The 21899-nt window shown below is 43.4% G+C and overlaps 1 protein-coding gene across 1 annotated transcript in view; it reads left to right on the top strand.

The window, feature by feature from the left end:
• COL4A6 (collagen type IV alpha 6 chain) overlaps positions 1-21899 on the top strand; it is a 294450-nt gene that overhangs the window by 264358 nt on the left and 8193 nt on the right. The window contains exons 24-40 of the mRNA XM_036227183.1: positions 3091-3162; positions 3433-3540; positions 5038-5259; positions 5641-5802; positions 7760-7930; positions 8679-8822; positions 9272-9397; positions 9868-10049; positions 13866-13929; positions 14524-14598; positions 15117-15224; positions 15316-15423; positions 16004-16075; positions 16371-16496; positions 20182-20298; positions 20632-20793; positions 20980-21078. Of these exons, the coding sequence (XP_036083076.1) occupies positions 3091-3162; positions 3433-3540; positions 5038-5259; positions 5641-5802; positions 7760-7930; positions 8679-8822; positions 9272-9397; positions 9868-10049; positions 13866-13929; positions 14524-14598; positions 15117-15224; positions 15316-15423; positions 16004-16075; positions 16371-16496; positions 20182-20298; positions 20632-20793; positions 20980-21078 (2118 nt within the window). The remainder of the gene's footprint in view (positions 1-3090; positions 3163-3432; positions 3541-5037; positions 5260-5640; positions 5803-7759; positions 7931-8678; positions 8823-9271; positions 9398-9867; positions 10050-13865; positions 13930-14523; positions 14599-15116; positions 15225-15315; positions 15424-16003; positions 16076-16370; positions 16497-20181; positions 20299-20631; positions 20794-20979; positions 21079-21899) is intronic.

Raw genomic sequence — 21899 nt, 5'->3', positions numbered from 1 at the left:
CCTTTCAACCTAGTAGTAGTGTGAATTATTACAAACATGGGGCAGGCATATAATGGGCTATTTCTAAAGAGGCTCTGACCCAGATGCTCATGATAATCTATCATTCTGGTTATTACTAAAGCAGCTACTCTGTCCTTGATCCTGTGTGGATGCCAGCACTTTGACTCAATCCAAAAAGGGAATTTGGTGAACATACTTGAGCTTCAGAAAAGATGTCCCTTGGTCCCCAGAGAACTTCTTTTCTGGTTTAATTTTCTTATTTGCTTGATTGGTCTAGGTGACTAATGCTATAAGAAGGTTGGTAAAAGAGACTTAGATATAGAGGAAAGTGAGAGCTAGCCAGGTCAGGAGGTTCTCAAATACCAATGGTGGCAACCTCCCCTCCCCTTCCTTTTTGTTCACATTTGTCTCGGACATTCACAATGGCCTGAGTACCACACTGGAGTGCCTGGTTGGGGAAGGGTGATCCTAAGGCTAGGGTGCAAAGGCTAACACTGACACTGCTTCAGAGATTCTTTAGCACATAACTTCTGGGAGGGAGTACAGGGGTAAATGGCCATGCAGTCTCTGAGAGGGGCTGATTTCTTTCACTATGCATGTTGATGGTTTGGCTGATCTCTGTCGCAAGCACCTTCATTTAATGAACTTAACAGGGGCTATAACTAGCCTTGGGAGGTACCTGGAAGGATCCATGCACATCTGATATTTATTCATTGGATTCAGAGATCTTAGAATCTTGATAATCAGACATGCTTTTTATTCTGAATATGTATCTTGTCATTCGTGGAGGGAATTCTGTTATACTTATAAAACAGGAACATGGGTAGAGCTGCTTTCTGCTTTGTTGGGGAGAAGGCTCTGAATTCAAGGATGTAAAGTAAAAGAGCCAGATACCAGTACAATGTGAAGTCCTTACCTTCTCATCATGTTGACCTTCTGATTTGATAAACAAGTATGGTGTGGTATACAGGACTGGTCTGAGGCAAAAGGAAGTATATCCTTAATTTCCTCTAATTTCTACTCATCTTTCCTTTTATTATTAGTTTTCCTGTCCTGGAATTTTTCAGATACCTATCCTCATCCTTATTCTCTAAAGGTTTTGTTTTTATGTGTCTATAACAGGTGAAAAGAATCTATGAAACTGATCTGATAAATTGAAGATGGATGGTTTTGTGTTTGGAGCTAGACCAGAGATATTTGCATTTTACTAGTTTGTTTTTTTAAAGATACAAAGCAATGAAACTACAATGATTGACACATTGGAGCCAATGGGCTATTGAAATAGTTATAGCAGGAGAGTCTTCTGCAGGGTCCCTCTCATGATACCATCTAGGGAAGCAGTTCATCAGGACTCAGACCTGGGCTGAGTACAGAATTAGCAGCCCTCTCCCAGTAAAGAATCTCATCCTGAGGTACCTTCCCCTAGAGTGTATTTCCATAGTAGGGAAATAACCCTCAGAAATAGCTTCATCACCTCAATGTCTAGCAGGATGGAAATGGGTGTTGCCACCTATGGAAGATGGTCAGGCCGATAACCATCTCTCTATCCACGGAAATATAGGAACTATAGGAGCCTGAGGTCTAGAAGGCAGAGTTGCTGCTCAGGCTGGAAAGTAGTGTCACTAACCTGACTGAGGTAAAAACCAAGGATGGGCCTTCCAGGAGCTCTTCTGAATAGTTCTCTTTAAGTAAGATAATTAAAAAATATACTATTATTCTTTGAGCACATACCAGGGTGTCAGGCACTGCACTACATGCTGTTAGCATTATTTCATATAATCTTCACAAACACTATATGTGATAAGTAGCTCCCATTTACATGAGGCTCAGATAGATTAAGTATTTTGCCTATATAACTAGTTAGTAGCACAACTAAGATACAAACTCAGGTCTGTCTGGCTTCAGATTCTAACCTCTCGGCCAAAACATTATACTGTTTAATTCCCAATTTTGATTTAGGACTAGAACAAGTAGGCTAAAAATGCCATCAAGCCTTCATATTGGAAAACAGAAGTGGGATTGGAGGAGGAATGCCAGCCAGTCGAGTAAGCAGTCTGAATCATAGGTATACATATCTCTTAAGAAATGCAATTTGAGATTTATTTTAAGTACTGGCAAAAACGATAGCAGGTTATTAGAACTGTGGGCCCTATGGCTTAAAGCAGACCTTGGGGGATTGTTTTAATGAATAAGCAAGACTAATTTTAATTAACATAGCAATTGTTTGTAAATGGTACCTGAGGGGAGCCATCATCCAATTTGTTCACCAATATTTTATTAAACCTCCCCTCTGTGATCTTATAAAATCTTTTTATTTGCATTATGAATGAGCAAGGAAGAATTTGCTAGGGAAAAGGCTATGCATGCCAATTTTAATTTACTGAATATTAAAATTGACTACCCCTTCTTCCTAAGTAGCAGAGTTGACAGTTTCAAGTGAAAAGCTGAGGGAAAGGTCACTGTCTGTTGTGGGTAAGAGAGTGGCCTACAGTGTTTGCCTGGTACAAATCTATGAGTATATCTGACCAAAGAGAGTCAATAGGTTTCAGTAGATCCCAAATGAGGTGTATCAAAATAACCCAATGGTTTGAGAAAAGCCTCATTCACAGAAAAGGTCAGACATGTGAACTTGAGTGGTTTCAGCTTCAAAGCCTCCAATCTTGTCATATGGGCATAATGGACACTTAGGAATAAACCCAAGCTCCCATCCTAAGAAGAGTCTCCATCTGAGGTCAGGGTGGGTAGGCCATTGCCATTTGCTGCTGTTTCTGCACGGGCCACTGCTAGGAAAACCTTTATAGGTAGCATCTGCTGCAGAGATGACTGCCTGGCACTGAACACTGATGGCTTAGGAAGTGACATCCTGGCACTTGGACACTATGGGCATTTTTATCTACAAGCAATTGCACTAGGAGTAACTCCTAGGAGCTTCTGATGTCAGGATTCTTCTTCATGGGCTTCAAGCTACTGGGTGGGAAAAAGAAATTAGTTGTCCCATTTGATGGAACAGGAGTAAAGGAGCATGCTAGGGGAAATCATTCCTGACCCGGTGAGGTTACCAGATGCTTACCTGTTTGTTACTATTTACAGGTATCACCTTGCCTTGTATTATTCCTGGGTCATATGGTCCATCAGGATTCCCAGGAGCTCCTGGATTCCCAGGTATGGAATAAGGCCAGAGAAAGCCACTGAGCACACTTGTGATGGCCAAAGAAAGCAGAGTATAGCCTGGTAGCATCTGGGGGTCCACATTCTTCCTGAGAGGACAGTCTTGAGGACTGAGAGAATGGAATGGCTACTGAAGAGGGCTGTGTGGGGAGGTGAGAAAAACAGATAACCTCCAAGAGACTAGGATTCTTGACTGAACATCAGAAATCCTACCAAGCCACACTGACTTTTCTTTCTCCTCACTACTCCCATTTGGATTTTCAGGCCCTAAAGGGGCCCGTGGCCTCCCTGGGACTCCAGGCCAGCCTGGATCGCATGGAAATAAAGGAGAGCCTGGAAGTACAGGATTGGTTCACCTCTCTGAATTGCCAGGTAAGGGAAGGAGCTCATCCTCACATACTTCTCCTCTTGCATGAGTATGTGTTTGATTGTGGTAGCCATCCACCAATTGGAGAAAGTTAGGTTTGCGCTCTTGTGTGGGTTTTGAATGGTTTTGAATGGTTTTGAATTCATACTCAGGCGAGAGAGAGCTTAGAGCTACAGAATGACAGCATATCAGGTCAATAAGGATCATTCGAGGTCAGCTGGTACAACCCCTTCACTTTCAGATGAAGAAACTGAGGTGCAAATGGAAAGTGACTTGCCTGAGATCACAAAGCCACTAGTGACAGAGCTAAGACTCTAGGACTGTCTCGCTGCCAGTCCTATGGCAGTTTCCTGGATCAACACCTTAAAGGTCAGAGAAAGAGATTCAGATGAGTGAGAGGGAAATTGTTCATTTCTGTCCCTTTGCTCACAACCTATCATTTCAACCTGAGCTTCATTTTCTACCCTGCACAAGTGGTTCTCAAACTGTGTTCCCTGGGCCAGCAGCATCAGCATCACCTGGGAACTTGTTAGTAATGCAGATTCTTGCCCCCTTGGCATATTTACTGACCAAAAGCTATGGGTGGGCTCAGCAATCTAGATTTTACCAAGTGCCCCTGCCTCAGGTGACTCAGTTAGAGAACCACCTCTGCTCTTCAGCACGGGCCACATGCCCCAGGGTTTATCGGTACTTCAGTTCCCTCCATCTCCCAGGAAGAAGAAGACATGTTGGCAGGGATTAGATGACTTCAGTAGAGACTGGGCCTTTGACAGGAGGTCTGCAATGTAACCTGTCTCTTTGACTATGGTAGGAGCCTCAAGACTGGGTTACTGGGCTCTACCCAAGGCTCGGCTTCTCTGAACTATAACCTCCTCCAGGTCACATGGTACAGTCCCAACTTCTGGGCAAGTCCTCCCAGGATCACAGACTCTTGATTTTTAAGAGAAGTGACACGCATTTTTATTTTTTTAAAGATGTTTCTTTTTTATTATTGAGATATAATCGACATATAACATGTTTGTTTCAGATGTACAACATGATTCAGTATTTGTATATATTGCTAAATGATCATCATAAAAGTCTAGTTACCATTCATCACTATACACAGTTACAGAATCTTTTTTTCTTATGAGAACCTTTAATATTTATTCTCATCACATTTCAAATATGCAACACATTATTATTAACTATAGTCACCATGTTGTACAGTATATCCCCACAACTTATTTATGTTATAACTGGAAATTTGTACCTTTTGACCCCCTACACCAATTTCCCTCATTCCCTACCCCCCCACTTTTGGCAACCACCAATCTATTCCCTGTATCTATGAACTCGATGTTTTGTTTTGATTTGATTTTCTTGTTGGCTTTTTAGATTTGTGACACATTATTAATATGTTTGCTTTCGTACATATTTTCATATAAAATCTGTCTCAGAGATTGTCTCTACCCAGACCTATGGCTTCTAAACTTCCATGACCTTTTATTTTTGCCATTTAGGGTTTCCTGGACCTCGTGGGGAGATGGGCTTACCTGGGTTTCCCGGACTCCCTGGAAAAGATGGCTTGCCTGGCAACGTTGGAAGTCCAGGTTTACCAGGTTCCAAGGGAGAACCTGGTGACATCTTTGGTGCTGAAAGTGGTGCTCCAGGGGAGCGAGGCCTACAGGGATTTCCAGGGGACAGAGGATTGCCTGGAGACTCTGGCTTTCCAGGACCTAAAGGTGACTGTATTTACCCCACTTATTTAACAATCTACAGAAAGCTTCTCCATAACCAGTATACTTCATGAACACTTGCATGAATACAGGGGGATGAATTAATTAGGGGGTTAAAATTTTGTTCAGTCCCTGTCTTTGGAGAACTTTTTTCTTAAATCACCTGAGTCCATTCTCTTGTTTTAGTAATTCCAGAAGTAACCATAACCAATAGTCAGATGTCTTTCAAATCCTCTGAATAACTGCTGGGAATAACAGCAAGGCTGGAGCTGAGAAGACAGTGGCATCGGCGATATATCTGGGTCAAGCTTTTCACTGGCACTTGGTTTGGTGACCAGTCCCTGCTGTTGATCCAGGCTGTGAACATCTGCCCCTTCTTTTCATTAGGTTTGCCTGGGAAGTTGGGCTTGCTAGGCCCCAAAGGTGAGCGGGGCAGCCCTGGAAGACCAGGCCATGCGGGACAGCCAGGCGCCCCAGGGCCTGGTGGTTTACTTGGTATCAGGGGCAAACCCGGGCTACCAGGAAAACCAGGCTTTCGAGGCACTTCAGGTAGGTCCTATGGAGAAAGAGCCTCAGTTGCCAGACTTAAGCTAGGTCCAAGGCCCTGGGCCCTGGCAGCCTGAGGGACAATACCAACAGGGTGACATGGCCAGAGTTGAGAAAGACTTTCCTAACTTCTCAAGTTTCAAATCTCAAGTCACCCCTGCAGTGCCAAGTAGAACAGATTTCTGCAGTTTAGCTTCCAAAATATTACCACAAATTCCTTCCCACAGCCTCACTCCCCTTTTCGTGCTTCGACCTCCCTCCTGCCTTCCTCAGTTAGAGAATCTGGTCTTGCTGTGGAGGGGGATCTAGCCATGTCCATCGCCTACACTGTGGTCGTAGGGGAGCCGCTTTGGGTTCTGGAGAAGTTCAAGCAGTATGTGACAGCATAGTGGCCTGCCTTTCAGGGAAGCATGGCTCTGAGGACGGGTGGCCCAAGTATCTCTCACTGGGCAGTGGGGCCTGACACCCCCTGGTTCCGGCCTAGTGTTTACAGTTTGCTTTTCCCTTTTCTTTCTTTCTTTCTTTCTTTCTTTCTTTCTTTCTTTCTTTCTTTCTTTCTTTCTTTCTTTTTCTTTCTTTTTTTTTGCTGTAACTATTTTAATTTTTTTATATTTTGTTTTTAATTACAGTTGACATGCAATATTATATTAGTTTCAAGTGCACAAATTAGCGATTAGACATTTATATACCTTACAAAGTGATGACAACAATAAGTCTAGTAACCATCTGTTACCATACATAGTTATTATGATATTATTAACTATATTCCATATGTTATAGTTTACATGCCCAGGACTAATTTATAACTCAGTTTGCCTTTTTCTTGTACCATCCTCCTTATCCTGCCTCAGTGACTATGCCATCCCCCTTACTCCTGGCCATGTGACTGAAACTGAGTTATTTACAGAACTGCTAATATCATTTTCATCCCCTTTGTCCATCTGTGTTTCTGGGGTCTTCACTTAGGCTGTCCAGGTGAGAAAATGGCTCACAAGCTCAGAAACTAAACCCCCAACCAGCTTTGCTGTTCAGGGAATTATCTGATTATACACTATAACCTGGCAAGGTCAGGGGTCCCTGAACTCATGCTGTGGGGTTGGCCCCCATTGAATTTCTTTTTATTGCTTTGGAATCCCTCTCACAGCCTCCCATTAGAATCCTAGGGCTTTCAGCTACTTGATGCTTTTCAATCCATAGAAAGCCAAGTCAGCCATTCATTTAGATCCTCAGGGTCCCAAATACCTCTGTCGTCACTGATTTAATCCTTTAGTTTTTTGTTTGTTTGTTTGTTTGTTTGTTTGTTTTAATTTCCTTGCTTTGTACCTGAACATTCTACTTTGGTAGTAGCTCCAGAGTTTAATCTGAATGATGAATTTAAAGCATGGTGAAAGAAGTCACTGAATGCCTAGGAGACAAAATGGGCCTTGGGGATTTCTACAGGACTTGACACTAGGGGGTCTTTCAACCTTAATGCCTAGGAACTGGCTGACTTAACTGCTTGCAAGAGGGATGAAAAGGGCAGCCCTTTATCCTTGGCTCCCTGGGAAGCTGAAACAATAGCTCAGCTTTAACCTCTGCTTTACCAATTGGCTCAAGAAACACCCTTCAAGACGTGATTCAAACTGGAAATACCAGGCAACTAGAGTCCAGTTGCCACCCTGGTTTCCCAGAGCTTCATTCAGAGGCTAAAGTGTGGACAACATTCATAAATGCAGAACAAGTTATAATTAGAAGGGATTTGTTCACCTTGTCAGCTACTGTACCATCCTGGAAGTAATAGCCATTGGTGTAGCACTTGGGGTGATAGGTGCTAATACTTTAACCAACGAAGAACTCTTATCTGTCAGCAGCCTGCATAGGTCATTGTTAAAGGGCCAGAAGCCTAGTGAATGGGCAGTGGCCCAGATCTGGACAGAGCCTCACTTCACAACTGTCCTGTGTTCTCTCCTGTGTGATTCAGGATATCCTGGAAAGAAAGGCCCAGAAGGCAAGACAGGTCCTCCTGCATCAACTGGAATGAAAGGTCTGCCTGGGCTGAAAGGCCTTCCTGGATCTTTGGGGTTAATTGGCTTTCTGGGAAACTCAGGATTGCCAGGGGCCACTGGATTGCCAGGCCTGCCAGGTATGAAGGGTAAGTGAAGTAATCAGGAAGGCACCAGTGGGTGCCATAAAGGAGCATCCATGTTGCCCAGCCTCACTCCTCTCCTCTGCCTAAGAAAAGGGAATGGTGAGGGATGCAGGCAGGGCTTTTTGTAGCAAGATAGTTGGACAAGGCTAGTGCTAAAGGAGGAGGACTCCCATCCAAGGTCAGTCACCCTCACCACCTGCTGGGTAGAACACTTGGCTGAATAGTATAATACATGGCCAGTAAAACCTAAGACAGTGATAACCACACTGGATTTACTTATTTGCAACACCCCTACCACAGAGTCTGATAGCTCTCATTTACTGTGATTGTCCTGCTAGACACCAGAGATTAGGTAGGAGGAATCTCCATTGTATGTCAGGGAAAATGACTGGTCCAAGGTCATACAACTAGTTAGCAACAGTGCCAGACTAGAACTCATGTTTCTGTCTCCTAGCCCTAGGCTTTTACTTTTTTTCTCTATACCACACATGAGCTCTATCTTAACAAATCATAAGAGAGGTTCCCACATCTTCTTTCCTTTTTGTTGCTAAGTGTTATGACTCTGTTCAGGGAATAGGAGTTTGTATAATAACAAAGAGCTTAGGCTTTGGAGTTAGAGAAACCTGGGTTTGAATTCGTTCTCTGTAACTTCCTGGCTGTGTGATTTTGGGTAAGTTACTCAACCTCTCTGAGCTTCCATTTCCTTGTTTGTAAAACAGGAATAATAATAGAAATTCTTTTTTCTCAACAGGTGAAAAGGGGTCTGTTGGACTGACAGGTTTTCTAGGGATGCCAGGTCTCCCTGGTATTCCTGGGGCAAGCGGATTAAAGGGAATTCCTGGGTTGGCCGGAAAAGTGGGACCATCTGGACAGGCTGGTAGCCCTGGTGAAAAAGGTGAGCTGGGGAATTGAATTCTGGAATTACCATTCATGCTTCTCAAAGTATATTTTGTTTGTCTATTTTGTCATTTGTGTGGCTTGTACCAACCCTGTGTTAGATAATAGGATTGGGGCTTCTGAGTGAAGTCCTTTTAAACCAAAAGATCAAATATCTTGAGTTACAATTGCATGTTAGAGGCCTTGTCATACATTCCTGGTTGCTCAACTGAGGAGGGTCTTGAGTAAGATCTAAAGTTGTGATGGAGTTTGGGCTTGTCAGAGGAGAGGACATGTACATAAATGCAAAGTTGGGGAAATGGCTAAGGAGGAAGCTGGAAGGCCTCGGAAAGGGAGTCTGGAGGTGGTGCATCGGAAAGCTGGTATGAAAGGTCAGCCCATGCCTGATCATGTGTTTAAGCTCCCTCTCACGCAGATCTCACGATCTCCATCCTTACATCCTTGCAGGAGACAGAGGTGACCCGGGGCCAGTCAGAATTGCCAGTCTAAGACCTCCAATGCTGAACCTTCAGTTCAAAGGAAACAAAGGCTCCCCGGGCTCAGCTGGATCCAATGGATTTCCTGGACTCAGAGGTGCTCGGGAAATGAATGGGCAGGAAAAATGCCCAAGAAAGTTTTTACAACCAAACTTGACTTCCTTCCTAAGAAAGGGACACAGAGTACAAGGTACCCCAGAGTAGCAGTGTGGGTAGTGGCAGAAGATCCAGAGAGGCTGCCTTCCCTGGGTCTGAAGGGTACCTGGACTTTGAGACTGCTGATTTGCATTGCCACTGTGGAACTGAGTTTTTGAACCACAGGCTATTGTACCCCTGGATGAGTCTGCCAGATGGTGGGCATGGGCACTGAGCAGTTTTCCTAGTGCTGGCGCTGAGGTGGTCTTGACTGGAGCTCCACAAGACTGAAAGAACCACCCCACCCCAACCTCTAAACTAACTATCCCCAAGCCTGCACTTTGCCTGCCTGTGACCTGGGGCACCTGTGCATTGGGATGCAGATTTTCTCTTGTCCAGAGTGTTTTTCAAAGCTATTGGCTTCTTTCCCAGGTGACAAAGGAGAAGCTGGCCGCCCTGGACTACCAGGCTTGCCTGGAGCTCCTGGATTGCCCAGCACAATCAAGGGGCTTATTGGGAGACCAGGCCCCCCTGGCTCCACAGGACTACAGGGCTTACCTGGTCTAAAGGGGACCCCTGGAATCTCAGGCTTCCCAGGAATTCCAGGAAAAAGCGTAAGTGTTCCCAAATTTCTGTCTCCCCACCAAGGAAGGGCCTCCATAGCAGGGAGACATGCCCCTTTTGCCCACCTTTCTCATCCCAGCCCCTTCCCCTGGTGACCCCAGACAAAGCCCTCTCCTCAAGACTGAAAGGTTTTCCCATCCTTTCTGAACATTCCTTCCTCTGGGCCTTTGTTCACACTATCTCCCCCATGTGGCAGACTTCCTCATCTGCAATTGCCTAATACCTGCCCATCCTTCAGGCCCCAGCCCAGGCACTTCCGCCTCCAGGAGTCCCTGAGCTCCCACCTTGCTGTCACACTACATTTCTCACTGCTTATATACCGCTTATATCGATCCTAATAGGTTCTGTGTGGGTCTGATTTCCTCAATGAAATTGCTAGGACTTTGCAGTTGCAACAAAAAGAATAAAAACAGGAATAAATCTAACAAAACATGTGAAGGACCTACATAATCAAAACTATAAGACCCTATTAAAAGAAATCGAAGAATATTCAAATAAATGGAAAGATATTCTGTGTTCTTGGATTGGAGGAATCAACATAGTTAAAATGACCTTATTACCTAAAGCATTATACAGATTTAATGTAATCCCCATCAAAATCCCATTGGCATTTTTTAAAGAAATAGAACAAAAAATCATCAGATTTGTATGGAAGCACTAAAGACCCAGAATTGCCACAGCCATCCTGAGAAAAAAGAACAGGGCTGGAGGCATCACTCTGCCTGACTTCAAAATACACTACAAAGCAACGATAACCAAAACGGCATGGAGTTGGCAGCAAAACAGACACATGGACCAGTGGAACAGAATCCAGAGTCTAGAAGTAAACCCATATTTATAGAAGCAAATAATTTTCAACAAAAAAGCCAAAACATACAGTGGAGAAAGGAAAGCCTCTTCGATAAATGGTGCTGGGAAAACTGGAAAGCCACCTGCAAAAGAATGAAACTGGATTGTTTTCTATCACCGCACGCCAAAATTAACTCAAAATGGATTAAGGACCTGAATGTAAGACCTGAAACAATAAAATTTATAGGAGAAAACACAGCAACTAAACTCAAGGACATTGGACATGAAGAGGATTTTATGAATTTGACTTCAAAAGCAAGGGAAGTAAATGTGAAAATAAATGAATGGGACTACATCAAACTGAAAAGCTTCTGCTTAGCAAAAGAAATTGTCATCAAGGTAAAGAGACAACCATCCAGATAGGAAAATATATTTTGCAAGCAACGTCTCTGATAAGGGCCTAATATCCAAAATATACAAAGAACTCATATGACTCAATAGCAACAACAACAAAAACCAAATGATCCAGTCAAAAAATGGGCAGAGGACCTGAACAGACACTTCTCCCTAGAAGACATACAAATGGCCAACAAATATATACAAGATGCTCAACATCACTAGCTATTAAGGAAATGCAAATCAAAACCACAATAAGATAACATCCCACCTGTGAGAATAGCTATAATCAACAGGAAAAGTAATAACAAGTGCTGGAGAGGATGAAGAGAAAAAGGAACCCTCATACGCTGCTGGTGGGACTGCAAATTGATACAGCCACTATGGAAAACAGTATAGAGGCTCCTCAAAAAACTAATTGACCTACCATATAATCCAGGAATCCCTCTACTGGGTATTTAGCCCAAAGACTTGAAAACCCATCTCCAAAAAGATATTTTCACACCATTGTTCATAGTAGTACTATTCACAGTGACTGGGACATGGAAATAACCAAAAAACTGAAGTGTCCTACAGTAGATGATTAGATAAGAACTTTTTAGGTAAATGACCATTGTACAGATAAACAATGGAATATTCTTCAGCCATAAGAACAGATGAAATTCTGCTATTTGTGACAACATGGATGGACCTCAAGATAAGCATGCTAAGTGAAATAAGCCAGACAGAAAAAGTTGAAAATCACATGGTATCACGTATATGTAGGATATAAACCCAAAAGCAACAAATGACAGGACAAACAAATAGAGACACATGTTCATGGACAATAGACTAGTGGTTACGTGAAGGTAGTGGGGAGGGAGGATGGAAGGTAGTGGGGTAAAAGGAGTCAATCATATGATGACAGAAAGAAATCTAACCATGGGAAGTGAACGCACAGTGTAAGTATATATATGTCTTACTGTTAAAAAAGGAAGAGGAGGGAGTAGAAAAGGAGGAGGAGGAGGAGGAGGAGGAGGAAGAGGAGGAGGAAGAGGAGGAGGAGGAGGAGGAGGAGGAGGAAGACGAGGAGGAGGAGGAGAAATTGCTAGAAGTTGACAACAAGAACTGCTTTACATGCTTTTTTTTTTGTCTGTACCCCGCTGCCAGCATCCCATGTTGAGTCTGGCACATCATAAGAATTCAGTACAGACTTCTTGGTGTTTTGATTTTAGAAGGTCTTTGTTGTCTCCATAGAGACAGTAGCTGACAAAGAATCGAATCCAGTTTTTCTGGTTTCTTAAAATGTTGGGTGGTAGAATAGACTTAGCAATGAGACAGATTTGGGTTTGAATAACTCATTAGCTCTGTGATTTTGTGCATACTGCTTAACTTGCCTGAGCCTTAATTTTCTCATCTATAAAAAAAAATGAAGGTAATAGTCAAACCTCCTTCAGACAGTAGTAAAGATTAAGTGAGACGATTCATGTAAAGCACTTAACATTGAAGCTGGTGTATGGCAGGCTCTGCATAAATCATAGCAATAACAGGAGCAATATTGAAGGAACTAAATGAACTGAATCACAAAACACTAATGATCTCTGCAAGCAAAATCTCAGTCCTCCAAAAGTGTCAGTCCATCTGGTGGAGAGAACACACACACACACACACACACACACACACACACACGCACACATGCACATACACACACATCCCTGAAGTAACTGCAAAAAATAATTGTCAACTAGATGGTCCTGACTACTCACACACTGGGAGGGATGGAATCAAAGTGAGAAGGCATTCTAGGATGGGTCCCAGCATGAGCAAAGGCTCAGAGTTTTTCTTGTGCAGAAAAATCCAGGTGAATGCAGGGTGTGTCCTAGGTAGTCAGTGAAAACAGTGACCAGAACAGACTAGAACTCAGACTCTTCCCAAGGCACTAGAGAACATAAGTCTTTACTGGGTATATGTCAAAATAAATCAAAACTATACCAGATACCAGGGGAACTGTACTGGTGCCAGCTTACATGCTTAGTTCCCAGATTCAGTTAGTGTGTTGGACATAGCCAGTGAAACTATTTTTCCTGTGAAAATGATGACGTTGGCCCAAATTCAAAATCTGGTACCTGCACACATGCACCTGCTACCTGATGGCAAAAATACGTTGTGTTCCCTGCTGAACCTGTACCAGAGGACTAGCCTTGCATGGTGAAGCAACACTTCTTTTTGTGTGTAATGGTTCCAGAGCTTTGGCATGGATGATGGTACCCAACCATCTGCAGAGCACACTAAGTGACTGGCCTGACTGTCATTTTACATATTTTCTAAGAGATTTGACAAAACAGCCACACTTTGATTTCCCAAGATTCAAATTTTGATAGGCATTAGGAAGTTATTAATGACAAGACCAAGATTAATCTGCAGATCAAATCTCTCCTCTAAAAAACCTAAGTATGCATTTCCGCCATTTGCCCATCACCTTCCCCTCAGCAGGATGTCAGTTACCCCCACTCCTAGTCCACTTCTGCCACAGAATACATGAAAGACTTCTCTAAGGCAATGGCTCAGGGAGAAGAAGGGAGTGTGAAGGTGGGAGGCCCTGAGCTCTAGGCAGATATAATGATTTCCATATTGCTTTGAAGGGTTCACAGGGTCTCAGCGGAGCACCTGGGCTCCCTGGAGCATCTGGCCTCCCGGGTTCAAAAGGTAAGGAGGATTTCCTCTTTTAATGTGTTTTTCCATTGCAAAGTGAATTTCTAGCAAACACAGAGTTCTCCTGGGAGCGAGGGAACTGTGTTTAGGGGAAAGTGAGTTGATTTTCGTTTCCCCTTTGGCCAACCCCCTTTGCAGTCTTTGTTCCTCAAAGACATGTGACACACAATGGTTTCATCCCACCTGCCTTCCAGATTCAACAGCAGAGGAGGACCTTGGTTCTAGACAGTATCTTCCCCTGCTGAACCCAGCCCACTGGTCAGGAAAAATTCCCATCCTTGCTGTCATCATTGTTCCATTGTGATGATGTTTGCGGGCCCTTTCTATTATCTTCTCTGCCCATACTGAGCCTAGTGTTGTGTTTTCCCAATTGAGATATGCTGCATGGAGCAGCCTTTCATACCAGTAGCCTGGTAGCATCTCAGGCCTTTGTTTGTGACTGGTCATCTTTTACCCAATGGCTAATTTTGTCAAGGAGCTCCTCTGGCTATACAAAATTTGAAAAGATTTTGCCTTCAAAAGATCTCCTTGCTACTGAATAAGCTATAGCTTCTCCTGACCACTTTAACGATGTCTTGATATTCCCAGGAGATCAAGGCCAGACACTTAGACTTTCTGGTAGCCCAGGACCCAAGGGACAACATGGAGATCCTGGCTTGGAAGGTAAGGCTGCTGTCCTTTTGTGTCATGTGTCTCACAGACTCCTCAAAACTAAAGATTGGAAGGGATTTTAGAGGTTAACTCCAGTTTCTGCAACTTCTATCCAGTGCAGAAAAATTTCTACCTCATATGTATCCACTCACAAGCAACCTGCAGTTTTTCCCAAGCACACCAGCCTACTCTTTTTTGAATACTCGTAGACTTATGGGATAAGTCTAAGACCTTTGGGATAATGGTGTCTACCTCTGTAGTTTATAGTTATCTAAACAGCTTCTTGGACATTTCCACTGATTGCTCCTACTTCTAGGGGCACTCAGAACAAGTTTACTTACTTTTCAATTGAGTTTTGCCTTCCAAATGTGAAAACAGTTGCCACAATCTGTTTCAGAGTTTCTTCATTGTATCTAGCTCCCTTAACAGTCCAAGTGGCTTCACCTTCCTACTCACTCTCTCTAAAGGAAGAACACACTGCACTGCCCAAAATGTGACCTGATCACTCAACATTTTTCTTGATTTTGTAGGTAGTAAAGGGAAAGCTGGACTTGTTGGTGACATAGGTTTCCCTGGAATTAAAGGTGATGATGGGAAAGTTGGTATTTCTGGAGATGTTGGAATTCCTGGCTCCCCAGGTACCATGCCACATGAAAACTTTATTCTGAAAAACAGGATTACCTTCAAGCCATGACCCATTCTGAACTTCTGCCTTGGTTTCACTTGTAGGATTTCCTGGGACTGCAGGCATGAGAGGAAACCCAGGGCTTCCTGGTTCTCCGGGCCACCCAGGGATACCTGGGCCCCTGGGACCTCCTGGTCTAATAGGAACCAAAGGTATGTGTATTTGGAAGAGGCAGTGGGGAAAATGGTTCTTCCCTCAAAAATGGACAGCAACTACTTTATACTAGGAGACATTGGCTGGGATTAAACCATATCCAAGAGAGTCATCGACCAGGCCACATTAGGGATAATGGGAAAGGAGGATGGAGAGGAAGAAAGGTGGGCAAGCATGAATGGGAAGAGGAGAATATGGAGTCCGTGGACACAAGAGTTATCAAGGATGGTCATTGCTCTGGCATACATAGCCTTTCTCTGACTTAGAGACTGGGCAGCAAATCTCTGGGAGCTGGCAACCAAGGTATTGGCATTACCACTCTGAGTTCTTTTTGAAGAAATCTAATTATCTACCACCTGCTATTAAAGCTATACTGCTTTCTAATAAAAGTCAGGAAAACCTATGGTGTAGGATGTAGGTTAGGGGTGGTCCAGTGTTCCTAAGAGCACTAAGTAATTCCTCAAGAAAAACTGTGACCTGTTAAATGAGGACTTGGAAATTCCCTTGGAGACAGGACCCTTTGCCAGACCTTCATGATTCAGAGTTGCTGGAGCCATTTCTGATATTCTCTCCCTTCAGGCTATCCTGGAGTTCTTGGTTTGCATGGACTAAATGGACTTCCAGGAACCAAGGGCACCCATGGAACGCCAGGTAAGGGAGACCTTTGAGGGCAAGGAGGAGAGCTCCAGCTCTTCCAGAAGTCTGGCAGAAGCTGGCCATGAGCTCTTGACTGTGGTGTATCCCATTTCCTTGGAATTATGGATCTCCTTGTGAGCCCGTATTTGGGAAGCCTTGATGTAGGGAGGAAGGAGGGTTGGGTTTGTCCTTCTACCCAAATGAGCTCTCCTTCCTGTTTTTTTTTCAGGCATCCCCCCAACAAGTGAGCTAGGCATGAGGGCCTCACCTCTACTGAGTTCTGTCCCCCTCTCTCTGCATCTCCCCCTAGGACCTAGTATAATCGGTGTGCCAGGGCCAGCTGGCCTGCCCGGTCCCAAAGGCGAAAAAGGTTCTCTGGGACTTAGCACTGGAGCCCCAGGGAAGCCAGGCATGAAAGGGCCAAAAGGTGGCCGAGGTAAGTGAGCCCAAGCCAAGTCTTGTAGAAGCTGAGTAAGGCCTGACTGGGGAGTCAGAGTTGGGGTTCATCAGGGTCATGCAGCTCACAGAGTTGAGCTGTGCATGTCTTCACATCTCTGGGAGTCTCATAAGTCAGTGAAACTGACTGCTGAGAAAGAGAGGGTAGGCCATGCTTAGAGCTTTCCTGGGAAGGGGTGCCAGGGAGCAGTTAAGAAAGTCCTCTCTAGCCTCCGGGTTCCCCCTTGCCCTCCCTTATTCAAACTCCAGGCTTCTCTTGCACACTCAGAAAGAACCTGGATTTAATGGTCCTGAGGGACAGGGCTTGTCCACTTAGCAAGAACTTTGTCAAAAGTTCATTGGCATCTAGTGTAGATGGCACTCCCAGGGCCCTGGAAAGATAGTGTGGCTGCTGAAAAGAGTCCAAGACTAAGGCAATAAATGTCTCCCTAGGATAGGCACACAGCAGGTATTCAATTAAACTTGGTGGGTTTACTAGACCAAGTTTCACTCTAATCTTGGTCCCTGGCTCATCACATTGTTTGAAGTCCCTTCTTGAGCCTCCCTTTCCATATCTCTCAAATAGTGAGAATAAATTCTGATTCTTTAACTCTCCTTAGGAATGTTCTGAAGACCCATATATATCCTACTCAGTATAAAATAGGAAGTGAATTTGGTGTAGCATCATGGCTAGGAGTATGGACTCTACAGTCAGACCAATGGATTCAAATATCAGCTCTGTCTCTTACTGGCTATATGACCTTCAGGAAGGAAGTTACTTACCTTTTAATCCCAAAAGAAACCTTAGTTGTCCTCTTCCACAAAATAGGCACAATAAGAGAATCTGCCTCAGAAGTTTGGTGAGAAACCAATGAGGAGTGAGGTAATGTATATAAAAGCACTTAGCACAGCATCTGGTACATAGTAGGTGCTCATGAAATGTTGGTCATTATATCATTACATGTTAACTGGGGAAATCAAATTTGCAAATTGTCTATTCTTCATAGTTCTGGGGCCTGAGGTCTCAGCATATTTTATTTGTTTATGTGCCTGTTTGTATAACGTGTGAATCTTTTCCAGGAACTATATTCATACATTAATTCATTTCCTGTGGCATTTTATACTGGTGCATTTGTTGCCTCTGTGTTTATTTTTTCCTTTGGTCTAGACCAACCTGTTCTTTCCTGAAAGCCAGTGGCTTCTCCAGAATGAAATCTCACAGGGTCTGAGCCTGTAGGGAGATTGTGTAACTCCTTTCACGGGAGATAGAGAAGAGGGGGCCTGGATAAAACCACGGGGATATTGCCTTTTCTATTTTCAAAACTGGGCTGTGAATGTCTGGTCATTAAATTATTAATTTCCTCTAGCTATCTGAGGTAATAAAATCACAATTACTAGTGCAATAAAAGGCATATGTCAAAATGGATACATTTCAAGACCATAATGCCCAGGGGGGAAAAAAGCAAGCCTCGGAGGAATACATTTGGTATGATTACATTGCTAAATGTTTATAAATAAGCAAAAAACAACCAATGTATTGCTTAGGGATACAAATAGCATGGCCAAACTGATGAAAAGGGAATGATGAACACAAAATTCAGGAGTGGTTGCCTCTGAAAGGGAAGGACGTAGGTGGAATCTGTGAAGGGCAGGCAAAGGTAATACTATCTTCTTTTTTCCTATATAATTGGGTGGTTAGTACAGATGTTCATTGTATTTGGATTATTTTTACACATGATTTCTAAATATTCTGCTCTTCTCAATGTCTAATTAAAATAATTCATTTTATAAGAATATAGCAAATATCGCAACCCCTCCCCCCATGAAAACTTATATCTGATTTGCTCATAGAAATCAGTATAAGATGAGGATTTACACCTAAGGAAACTTCCTAGAACAATCCTTTACCCTACACTACCTTTACCTAAATAATTGGAAATTACACCATTCATTTTCATATTTGCTCTAAATATTTAGAGGCTGCATTCGTATATCTAGGGTTTTTAAGGCTCTGGACACTGGAATGAGTTGGAAAAATATGCCACCTTGCATTTTCCTGTGCTCATTTAAAGTGTCTTATTCTTAATCAAATAAATATATATGAACTTTTTTTTTCTACTTGAGGTCAGTAGTATCTTTATTTCAGGTTTAATGGTAAATTGATATAATTATAAAATCAAGAAACAGGTAAAAAAAATGAGGTGAGGTGGCTCCAAAAACTGAAATGGAAATTTTTATACTCTGTACTGCCCACACTTACTCTACTATATGTTGTGTCTCATTTAGTGGTTTTGCATAATTTCAGTATATATTTTTTTCAGGAAAAAAAACAATATATCTTTATTTTCAGATTTTTACCTTTGTGATAAAGACAAATACTCCAAAGGGTCATCAAGAAAGAATTGACAATATTACGTGTAACACCGTGTGCTTTTGCAACTAGCTTTTCTTTGTATTTTTATTTTATTTCTTTCCTGGACCTGTAATAATTGGAGACCTTTTTTGAAATTTATTTTTTTCCTTCTCTGTATTTCATCATCATTCAATTAATTAACAAGTTATTAAAAACACCTGAATTATCCAATATACCATCTTTCTTTACTATTCTTTACTTAAATATAAGAAATTCAATATTAATATAGTCATCTTGTCAGAAAAATAAAATGCAATTTTAATATTTTTAGATTTTCTTGTCACAAACAAAAAATAAGAATCTCAGCCACCAGAACAGTTTATCAGCCAGTTTGAATCTATTTCTCTTCATTTAGATATCTTCTAGAATACCAAATTAATACATTTCTTCCATGCTAAAAGTATAATATGTATGACATTTGTATGTATGGCTGATGTTTTTCCATCAAGATTACCGTCTACATATTCCATGTGTGCATATTAAATAAATCTTCTGTCATCAGTTGAAATTTTTGGTTTTGAACATGTTATAATACAAATCGTTCCATAAACAGAAAGCATGTAAAGCAGTATGAAAATTTGAGCAAACAGGTATTTTACATCTACTCTAATAAGTGGCTATTCTCTTTGGACTAAAAAGGGGAAGGGATTTAATACAGAGACATTTGTTCTATAGGCAATTAGGCAAGCCTTTACCTAATAACATGAATTACCTATAAAAGTGTTTTCTAGACTCAGAAGTTAGTCCTAGAAGACATCAGGAGGCACAGCACCCTTGTTGCCTCCATTCTGATCCAGCAGGTGTCTGTTCTGACTCATTGGGCCTGTGCCCCATCTTCATCTGTAACCTTTTCTGAGCAGCTTCAGACATAACTGACTTAATGAAATATTGTGTGAGAGGAACAGTAGGTTTAAAAACACTTTGGAGAACTTCAGTTTCAGGTGCTGCAGTCATGCCTTTTCTTTCTGATTTGGGGGAAATTTGAAATATTTCTATTACCAGTGATGTTGGGGAGCTAGAACTTTCCAAAGCTCTATCCCAATTAAATGCAACACCTGCTGAGAGGGGGAGGCTCTGAGCTCCATCAGCTACATTTGTCCACAGGCTGCCAAGGTAGAATGAAGGGAGAAGAGCCCTCTGCTGGTGTTCACTGGTCCTGCAACTACTTAACCGCTTCCATTTTCTCTGTGTGAACTTCCATTTTCTCTGAGAGAGCCTGGCCCTCTTCTGGACACACCAATTCCATGCAGCCCCTTTTATTTGTTTTCTGCAGGTTTCCCAGGTCTCCAGGGCCCTGCTGGTCCCCCCGGTGCCTCAGGCCTCTCTTTGCCCTCAGTCATAGCAGGACAGCCAGGTGACCCTGGGCAACCAGGCCTAGATGGAGAACGAGGTAAAGACAGGAAGCCCAAAAGAGGGCTGGCCATTGCCTTTCGTCCAGAGTTTGGGAGGTCCCACATAAAGTCCAGCCCCATGCCTACTTCTGGACATGCATAGGCCTGCTCAGCCTCACATTCCCCCACCCCTAGCAGAGACATGGGGGACTGGAATAGGCAGCATTCTGCTGAAAGGTTTTGGGAAGGTCTGGGCTCTGGAACCCCTACAGACAGTGAGGGAACATTCTCTGCCCTGGGGATGAACTTTGGCTTCCTTTCAGTCCTGAGGTTTTCAGCAGTGGCCACTTTCCACTCACCTGCCCTCATCTCTCTTCTCATCTCATCCATAGGCCACCCAGGTCCCCCAGGTCCCCTAGGTCCCCCTGGACCATCCTCGGATCAAGGCGACTCTGGAGACCCTGGCTTTCCTGGAATTCCTGGCCCTAAAGGGCCTAAGGGAGCCCAAGGAATTCCAGGTTTCTCTGGCCTCCCTGGAGAGCTAGGACTAAAAGGTATGACTGCTTGGCTGGCTGTTGGGCCCTTTCCACTCTACAGTCAGACATGGATCCTTCCTACAGCCCTGGGAAGAGAGGCCAGCTGATAATGCTCTTCCTGCCCTCACCTCTGCCTATTTTCCAGCCCCCACCATCAGCACCATTGTGGCAGTCCCTGATTTGCTTTCCTTTGGACTTTGGCAGGCCTGAGAGGTGAGCCTGGCTTCATGGGGACTCCAGGCAAGGTTGGGGCACCTGGAGACCCAGGATTTCCCGGAATGAAGGGGAAGGCAGGGCCAAGAGGTGAGTTCAGAGCATGTGCTAGGCTGATCCTGAGCTTGACGGAGGGACACAGGAGTAACATTCCTTCAGGATTCATTGCACACTATGCCAAGAAAGCCTGGATGCCTGAAACAGCTGGATCAAGCTCCTCCATGGAGGAAGCTTCTCCACCTTGAGGATACCTATGTCTCCATCGTTTCCCGGGACTGAAGGCCATTGCTGCTTTGACACCATGGACCCTGCCACTGGTCTCCCCTCTCAGCATTAGTAGGCACTGGGTTTGCACTCAGATCACCACTCACCCATTCACTCAATCCAGAAATGAAAAACCATCCTTCCCATCTTTTACCACCAACCCTCTCACTCACATACATCCACTCCATTAGCCCTGAGAGTTATGTCTCCTAAATGTGTCTCGTATCTACTCATCTCTCATCACCTCTACTGCTACCACCCAGGTCCAAACCATCAACATTCTCCATATGAATCATTGCAGTGACCTGCTAACTGGGCTCCCTGCTTCCATTGCGCATCTCCCTCAATAATCATTTCTCCACACAGTGGTCAGAGAGATCTTATACAAATTTAAATCATCCAATTGCTTCCCATTGCATAGGAATAAACTAACCATGGCCACAAAGCCCTATGTGATGCTTCCCTCTTCATCCTCATCAGCAGCCTTTTCCCTTGCAGCTTTGTGTGCTTCTGTCACATTAGCCTCTCTCAGTTTTCCAAAACACCTGGCCCCAGGGACTTTGAACATGCTACGTCTGCTTTCTGGAATACTCTCCCCAACCCTGCCCCAGATCCTTCTAATGCTTTAATGGTTTCAGCTTAAATGT

Source organism: Rousettus aegyptiacus, unplaced genomic scaffold (genome assembly GCF_014176215.1).
Source record: "Rousettus aegyptiacus isolate mRouAeg1 unplaced genomic scaffold, mRouAeg1.p scaffold_m13_p_9, whole genome shotgun sequence".
Lineage (NCBI taxonomy): Eukaryota > Metazoa > Chordata > Mammalia > Chiroptera > Pteropodidae > Rousettus > Rousettus aegyptiacus.
This window is presented reverse-complemented; position numbering and strand designations above follow the sequence as displayed.